General features: G+C 42.5%; 1 protein-coding gene across 1 annotated transcript in view; it reads left to right on the top strand.

Moving 5' to 3' along the window:
• The first annotated feature begins 1,175 nt into the window (after positions 1-1,175).
• The window catches only part of CPA6 (carboxypeptidase A6), a 329,319-nt gene continuing 321,834 nt past the window's right edge, over positions 1,176-8,660 (top strand). Inside the window, exon 1 of the mRNA XM_033202682.1 lies at positions 1,176-1,544. Within this exon, the coding sequence (XP_033058573.1) occupies positions 1,429-1,544 (116 nt within the window). The 5' untranslated portion in view covers positions 1,176-1,428. The remainder of the gene's footprint in view (positions 1,545-8,660) is intronic.

Raw genomic sequence — 8,660 nt, 5'->3', positions numbered from 1 at the left:
AGCCAGCAGCATCACCATCACCTGGAAGCTTCTTTAGAAATGCAGACTCTTGGCCAGGTGCAGTGGCTCACACCTATAATCCCAACACTTTGGGAGGCCGAGGTGAGCAGATTGCCTGAGGTCAGGAGTTCAAGACCAGCCTGACTGACATGGTGAAACCTCATCTCTGCTAAAAATACAAAACTTAGCCAGGCATGATAGCAGGCACCTGTAATCCCAGTTACTCAGGAGGCTGAGGCAGGAGAATCGCTTGAACCCAGGAGGCGGAGGTTGCAGTGAGCCGAGATGGGGCCTTGGCACTCCATCCAGCCTGGGTAACAAGAGCGAAACTCTGTCAAAAAGGAAGGAAGGAAGGAAGGAGGGAAGGAGGGAAGGAGGGAAGGAGGGAAGGAAGGAAGGAAGGAAGGAAGGAAGGAAGGAAGGAAGGAAGGAAGACCCTAAGGCCTCTGTTGCCACCTACTGCGTCAGAGCTGCAGTTTAATGAGATCCCCAGGTGACTTCTATGCATGTGGAGCTCTGAGAAGCCCTGCTCCAGACCAGCATGGTGGTTGAATATTGGAATCACCTGAGGAGCTTTTTAAACCACTCACTGATCCTGCCGCCACAGTTTCTATTTTCAAGGTCTGGCTCCCTAAATGATTCTAAATGTGCAGCCAAGGTGGCAAAGCACTCGAAGGCCTCCTATTCCCCATGAGAACCTCTGAAACAGCAGCAGGTCTGGGTGCTGCTGATGCAGAATGAGTACCAAGAGCTCCCTGAAGCCTAGTAAAGCCGCTGCCCACTCCTGTAGGTCAGGAGCAGGGAACTGAAGCCAGCTGTTTGGGTCTAGGTGCTATAGGTACCCCTGCGCACATTCTCATCAAGATTATTCACTGTACATTTCATTAGGTGGGATCCATTTAGGAATCTGTCATGGGAGATCAAAATATTAAGCTTGGAATGATCCGTGTCTGCTTGGTTAGCCCATCAGACAAACTGTTTGCAATTAGGTAGGATCCTCATGCTGAAGAAGGTAGTAGAGAAAGCAAGCTTGCAGAGAAAAGTTAGGGGCCTCAAGTTGGGAAAGCAAACAAACCAAAAGCAGAGAGGAGTCACCCAAAGGAAGCAGCACCCAGTGAATCCCTGCTGTGAGTCAGCACCAGGGAGGCCCAGCCCTTTCTAGGGGAACTTGATTAAAGATCAGGCTCAGCTGCTGCTGCTGCTGCTGCTTGTCCCAAGACCAAGCCGTAATAGCAACTTCCCTTCCTCAGCTGCCTAAACTTTTTTTTCTCTTGTAGCTGGAGAGAAGTGACACATTTTGCTCACTCTTCAGCCTTCCTCACCCACCCCCTTCCCAGAGAACGTGTGTGGTGTGTAGGGGGTGCTGCGAGCCACCTCCAGCCTCGGGTGGCTGCTTAAGTAACTTTCAACTCCTCTCTTCCTAACACTATGAAGTGTCTCGGGAAGCACAGGGGCTGGGCAGCTGCTTTCCTGCCTCTTTGCTGGCTCTTTTTGAAGATTCTGCAACCAGGGCACAGCCACCTTTATAACAACCGCTATGCTGGGTAAGTGGAGCGACATTCATGCCCTACACAGCTTTGATTTGGATCTGGGGGCTGGTTTGTTCCAGAGTGTGCCTCACTTTTTCTGACTTGGGGGTCTCTGAGTGAATCTGCACACTTTCCCGGTCCCCTATGTAAAATGTACTCTCTGCTCTTGGCTGTAGCTCACCGAGAGAATGTGGTGGGCTCCAGCCTGGCTTTTTATACTTCTTATCATCTGCCAACCTCAGCTGTGGACCCAGGTTGAATGGGATTCTGTCTTTGGAGTAGCCGTGGTCAGTATTTGCAGTGTTTGCCTTGGTTGATGCTTGGTGATGCTGTTGTCCCACATGAATTATGACCTGAAAACTAAGCCTTTCCTTTACAACTGTATGTAGGAACAGTGGGTTGAAATTCATCAGTGATTAAGAACTGAGTGTGATTTTTTTTTTTTAGGCTGTGCTTATTAGTCTGTAGAGTGGTTATTAGATTTTTAAATCTGAGCAATGCAAATGATTCAACTCAAAATAAGCAGAATAAAAGTAGTCAACTGTAAAATTATGGGTAGTTTTTCTGAAGGAAAAAACATAGGAGTAAAACAATCAGTTTTGTCTCCCCTCTGTAGGTTAGCATGCTTTCTATATGCCTTTCTTCAGGAGGCAGAGGGCTGGAAGCCGTGTGTTACTATGCACATTCTTATTATCCTGAAGGCTTGCTGTGGTATAGACAGCGTGTGATTTGCTCACATATGCAGGGGGTCGTTCTTCGAATCTGGAAATTATGGCTTGCCTGCATTTTAGAGCTAGAAAAGCCTTAAATAGTTCCTCGAGTTCAATTCCTTTTTACAGAGGAGTAAACTCAGTGTCTTAAATATTTTTAAATAGCCTGCTATCATTCAGGCATCACCACCTGAGAAAAGTTTTCATGTAGATCTGGATGATGACAAGGTAGTGTACAGTGTCTTAAAACCAAGCTGTCCTTCTTAGAAATAGTGTAAAAGAATTTATAAGTGTGACCCTGGTAAGAGAATTGCATTTCTCTTTCTCTCCCAAAGAATCTTGGCACTGCCTTTAGGGTTCCCCTGAATACAGTGCTTACAGAGGAAATTTTTCAAACATGTCCTCAGTTTTAGGGGAGGCAGGATGGGATGGAGATGCTGGTTGAGTTAGGGGCTATAGATGGTAATGTGGTCATGGATTTTTCCACCCCAGTATTTCTGGGAGGAAATAGAAAGGAGTTAACATCCCAGGGCTGCCTTTTGGCCTGGACATACAAGATCTCAGCTTTACCTCCGATAATTTGTGACCCCTTTAGAGATCTGGAAAAAAGAAGCTCGTGTTTAAAGACTGATGACGTAGGCTTGGGTTATTGGGGAGTTAATTCTGACACTCCTGGCTGATGTCATGTCAGATGATAAACATATATCACAGATTTAGACACGTCTGTGTGACCTAGGACCTCACTCCTCCACTCAGCTGTGGCTCTGTGCATAATTATTTCAGCGTGTGGCACTCCTCCGTGGTAAGTTACCAGGCCTGCTTCAGCTGAGCAGGTGTGCACCCTTCCCTAAGCACCACTTTGTAGAGGAAATGAGGCCAATGGTGGCACCCTTTTCGTATAGAATTTGTAGCGACTGGAACCCTTCAGGAAAAAGTTTCATTACCTTCTCTGTTTTCAGCAGTGGATGTAATAATTGCTATTTTCTCTTCAGTTGCTACATAAGTTAATCCCAAGTGTATAAATTACCAGATGTCTAAAAGTAGGAGGGAAGAAAAAGATGAAAGAATGAAAAGAAGTGAGTCTCACTCAACCATTGCAATAGAAGCCTAGAGCTTCTTTAAAAGCAAAAATATTTCTGAGCATATTCACTGTTAAAAATGGGGAATTTTAACCTACCTTCGTTAGATATCATTTTCTCATCACTAAAGACAGAAATGCTGCTCAGCTTTGAGAATGTTTTGCTTTGTTTACTCCAAAACTACTTTCTGCAAGTTTAGCCTTCTGGTGAACGAGAATCTGGTGGGAGGACATGGTAGAAGAGTATTTAGCACTTTTTTTGGGCTGGTTTCATCCATCCAAAGTTATTCTGAGCCACTTCATTTTTATTCCTTAATAATTTTTCTCTTTTTTGTTACTAATGAAGGGGCAGCCCTATTTCTTGCATTCATGTAAAAATATTTTTGTAGGTCTTTGTAGAATCTAATATGTGATTATCATTTACAGGACCCTGAGCATGAATAAAAAATAGAACACACAGGGCAGACCAGCATGCCTCCTGAGAGCAGCTAATGAGGCCAGTCCTCTTTAGACACAAACTAGTAACAATTGGATAGTGCCAAGTGTGTAACAGATGCTTAGTAAATGGCAAATGTAAGTGTCTCAGAAAAAAAAAAAAAATGCCTTGGAATGGGTAGTGGGAGATTCAGGGGGAGACAGGGATGATTAATGGTCATTTAAAAAGGTTAGAAAGAGTAAGAGCTACTATTTGGTTGCACAACAGGGTAATTATAGTCAATAATAAACTAATTGTACATTTTGAAATGACTAACAGTGTAACTGAATTGTTGTAACACACAGAATAAACGTTTGAGGGGATAGATACCCCATTCTCTATGATATGCTTATTTCACATTGCATGCCGGTGCCAAAACATCTCATGTACCCCATAAATATATATGAGGTATATAGAAGTATATACATACTATGTACTCACAAAAATTAAAAACTTAAAAGTGAAGAAAGACTACAAGAAAAATCTGATGACAAAAGTTAGTGCCTTTTTTGATAACTATATTAAACACTTACAAGACAGATCTTTAAATGCATAGAAAAGGAATGAAACAAAGTGGAAAATAACAACTTCAATTATATTTATTGGTACTTTATGTCAAGGCTTCAGGGGTTACAAATGCCAAGTCAGACGTTTTGGGGATAAATAAATGTCCGTCAGTAAGTGAGACCCCCGTACAAGCAAACATCATTCTGTGTTCTTTCTTTCTCCCTCATCTCCCTGTTTTCCCAAAAGCAGACCTGGTTATTATACTATGATATTGAAACCAAAAAAAAGAAAAAAAACTTCTGCATCACAGAAAATTAGGGTAGATTTTTTAAACAATGGTAAAAGAGAGATCTCAGACAGTAACAATAAATTCTGGCAAAACTGTAGAATTAACATAGCTATGATTTTTGAAAACTACTTATTGAGTGCCTTCTTCATGTGTCAACGTAGCATAAGTCTGAAGTTTAACTGCCCGGGTCTCATTTTTCGCTTTTCCACATTTAATACCTCTGTTATCTTAGACAAGTTATTTAACTTCTTTGAACCTCAGTTTCCTTATCTGGGACAATGGAGGTAATATTAGACCTTCCTAACCAAGTTGCTGGGAGGATTCAAGAATAGCATGGATATTGCATGGTTCTTGGCACTTAGTAAGAACTTAACAGGATGGTAAAATACTTACCAAGACTTAATATAAACATTTATAAAAATATTTATTATAAGAACAACTTTATGCATTTGTTATCTTCATTTTACACATAGGCTAAATGAAGTACAGTCTGGGTAGCCCAAGTTCAGGGCTAACTAACTCAAGAACACACTTGAGATTCTCACCCAGCTCTGCCTGACTCCACCACTGTACTTCTCACTCTGCTACTTATTCAGGCATAGAGAATTGCTTTTAAGAAAAACTGGAAGATTTAATCTTGTTTGGGGAACTGATAGTTTCAGAACAATAAAGGAAAAGAGATTATATAGGTAAAATTGGAGGTTTAATCTTGGTTACCTTCTCTAGGGTGATGATGAGTAACCGATAGCGAATCATTATTAGGAAAGCATGCACAGCCCATAAGGGACAGAAAACAGAAGATGAAAGAACTTTCTATTGTCACATACACACACACAGAAAACAAAAGTAGCACAGAAAGTAGCTGTGATCGTGTGCCTTTGTTCATGCAAGTATTTGGATGCTCATTGTGTGCTGAGAACTTGACCAACAGAGTGCATTCCCTCTGATAGCTTGCCATATAGTAGAGAAAATTGCCCACACATCAAATTACTATATAATGTGTAAGTGCTGTATGGTAACAGTCCCCGACATTTTTGGCACCAGGGACTGGTTTTGTGGAAGGTAATTTTTCTACGGACAGTGGCGGGGGGTGGTTTCAGAATGATTCAAGCACATTACATTTATTGCACACTTTATTTCTATTGTTATTATATTGTAATAGGTGATGAAATAATTATAGGACTCCCCATAACAAACAATCAGTGGAAGCCCTGAGCTTCTTTTCCTGCAACTAGGCAGACCCATCTGGGGCTGATGGGAGACAGTGACAGATCATCAGGCATTAGATTTTTATAAGGAGCATGCAACCTAGATCCCTCACGTGGGCAGTTCACCATAGGATTCTCGCTCCTGTGAGAATCTAATGCTGCTGGTAATCGACAGGAGGCAGAGCTCAGGCAGAAATGCAAGCAATGGGTAGCAGCTGCAAATACAGATGAAGCTTTGCTGGATAGCCTGCTACTCACCTCCTGCTGTGTGACCCGGTTTCTAACAGGCCACCAACTGGAATCGGTCTGTGGCCAGGGGTTTTGGGACCCCTGCTGTATGGGATGAGCAGATTCCTGAGGGCTGGCAGAAGAGCTCACTGAACCAAGAAGGAGAGGTGAACATCCTTTCTAGGTCTTTGCCAATTCTGATTATCTAGCCCTGCTATATGTAGGCTGAGGGTGCAGAGAGAACTGGCGGCCTACCATCATGACGGCTTCTTGGAACCAAGTAATGCACTCGTATTAATCTACTTGTACTGCATCTGCTTGCAAAATTCCATGGACTCCTTTTTTCTCACGACAGCCCTGCATTTATTGAAGATGTCTCTTAGGTCTTGGGAGAGTTTCTTCGCCTTCTTCTTTGTGTCTCAGGGAAGCCACTTTGATGAATGGCAGATGCTTTTTTCCCATGACCATATGTATGAGCAGGGCTGGGTATCACCCACTTATGGTTATTTGTCCACAAGTCAATAGTCATCCATGGAAACAGGATACGACTATTCACAGAAGTAGACTTGTAAGATTTTTTTTGAAAAGTAGTTTGGGGCCAGGCATGGTGGCTCACGTCTGTAATCCCAGCACTTTTGGAGGCTGAGGCGGGTGAATCACCTGAGGTCAAGAGTTCGAGACCATCCTGGCCAACATGGCAAAACCCTGTCTCTACTAAAAATACAAAAATTAGCCGGGCATGGTAGCATGCACCTGTAGTCCCCGCTACTCAGGAGGCTGTGGCAGGAGAATCACTTGAACCTGGGAGGTGGCAGTTGCAGTGAGCCAAGATCATGTCATTGCACTCCAGCCTGGGCAACAGAGCAAGACTCCATCTCAAGAAAAAAGAAAAAAAGTAGTTTGGTCCTTGAAATCCTATAAGCAAAGAGACTGCACATTGGATGTGCCATACTGAAGACAAAAGCATTGTGAGAAATAGTGACTCAGTAGAGCAGTTTCAACCCCAGAGACATCATACTTGTTTTCTACCCTACCTCTCTGGCTATTCCCCACCTTTCTCTCAAGAGCAGTTTTTTGTTCTTTTATGTCCTGATGTTGGCTTCCTTTGAATGTTCTCTGAGCTTTAGAAACCTAGGTCTAGAGCACAAGAAATCAGAGCCAATCATGTGAATCTGAGTTGCCTTCTACACTGGTAGTTAAGGATCTTTTCAGATTTGAAGGACATAAGTCCCCCTTTTCCCAGGACTGGCCCGGGATTGCCAGGGATTGTCTCAGTTTGCACGTGCTGTTCTGGTGTAGCCATCAGCAGTACCTCCTTCCCAGCTGAGAAGGGTCCTGATTTGATGGTAAATTGTTGACTTGACTTTTTATACTCTTCACTAAGTTTGCATCCTTAATGAGTTTTATTCCATGTCTTCAAATATGCCTCTTGTCTCACTCCTAAGGGAGAAATGCATCTCTAGTTCCTTCTGTTCCTACAAAAAGTATCCCATTTGTACTCTCCTCTCCCTTGTAAAGACCACCAGCCACATATAGGACTTTTTGTTTTAATCTCAGTCTAGGTTAAGGTAGTTTTCTCCTAACTGATCTGCCATTCTCTAATCCTTTCTTATACTGATGAGCTTATTAAAATAAGACTTTTTATCATGTCACTCCCTTGCTCAAAGACCTACTTTGGCTCCCCATTGTCAACTACATCAAAGGCAGAATCCTCTGCATGGCTTTAAAGGCCTCTATCATCAAACTCTGGTTTTCCTGCCCCTCTCTAATGTATCCTCAGCCCTGAAACCAGATCTAGTCAGATCAGTGAAGTAGAGAGCTTCATTCAGCATTGCACACATTGAATAAACAAAGCAAGCAGGCCCCATTCATAGTAAGAGCCTAAAGCAGGAAAGGACTATGTCAGCTCATGAATGATAGGCTGAAATATGTGCTCTACATTTGGGGGCATTAGGAACTATAAAGGACGTGTCCTTGGTTCTAAGGTTGGTTATGAACGTTTCCCCATAAGTTAGTGTGTAGTCAATGAAGTAGTTCTCCAGTGTCTTCTGGAACTTCCTTCTAGCTCTTGCCCCCTGTTAATGGTAGAATATTTTTAGTTTTCCTTATCCACTAGCTCAAAGTACAGCCCCTAAGTGCTGATTGTTTATCAGCTCATTATACCCAAAGCTTTCTTCCCTGCAGTATGTTCCGCGTATTGGGGTCTCCTGCTTTGCTTGTTAAAGACATGCAATACTGCAGTCCTCTATCCCTCTGACCCAAATTCACAGATAGACAGTACTCCATGGGGGTTAGCATTTCCTCTGCCCACTGAGCTGATGGAAGGAGGATTGTTGCAAATGCTTCTGGGCTCCACTCTCCTTGAAGCCCAATCTTATAATGGACCCTTTATTTTATAGCATCAAGGTACTTTCTGGGTAATACCATTAAGCATAATCACTTCCAACCCCTGAAAAGCAGCAAAGGATGTTAATGTTTCATAACTTCACAGCCTATATTGTGTGAGCTACAAAAGCATTATTTTTTTGTCTTTGTAAATGGAATGAATGAACAGAAAAGAAAAATGCTTTTGGTGACTTGTTTTAGAGTTTTCATTATGATCAATCAGTAGATAACTGGTTTATTTGATTAGAATT

This window comes from Trachypithecus francoisi, unplaced genomic scaffold (genome assembly GCF_009764315.1).
Source record: "Trachypithecus francoisi isolate TF-2019V2 unplaced genomic scaffold, Tfra_2.0 Lachesis_group7, whole genome shotgun sequence".
Classification (NCBI taxonomy): domain Eukaryota; kingdom Metazoa; phylum Chordata; class Mammalia; order Primates; family Cercopithecidae; genus Trachypithecus; species Trachypithecus francoisi.
This window is presented reverse-complemented; position numbering and strand designations above follow the sequence as displayed.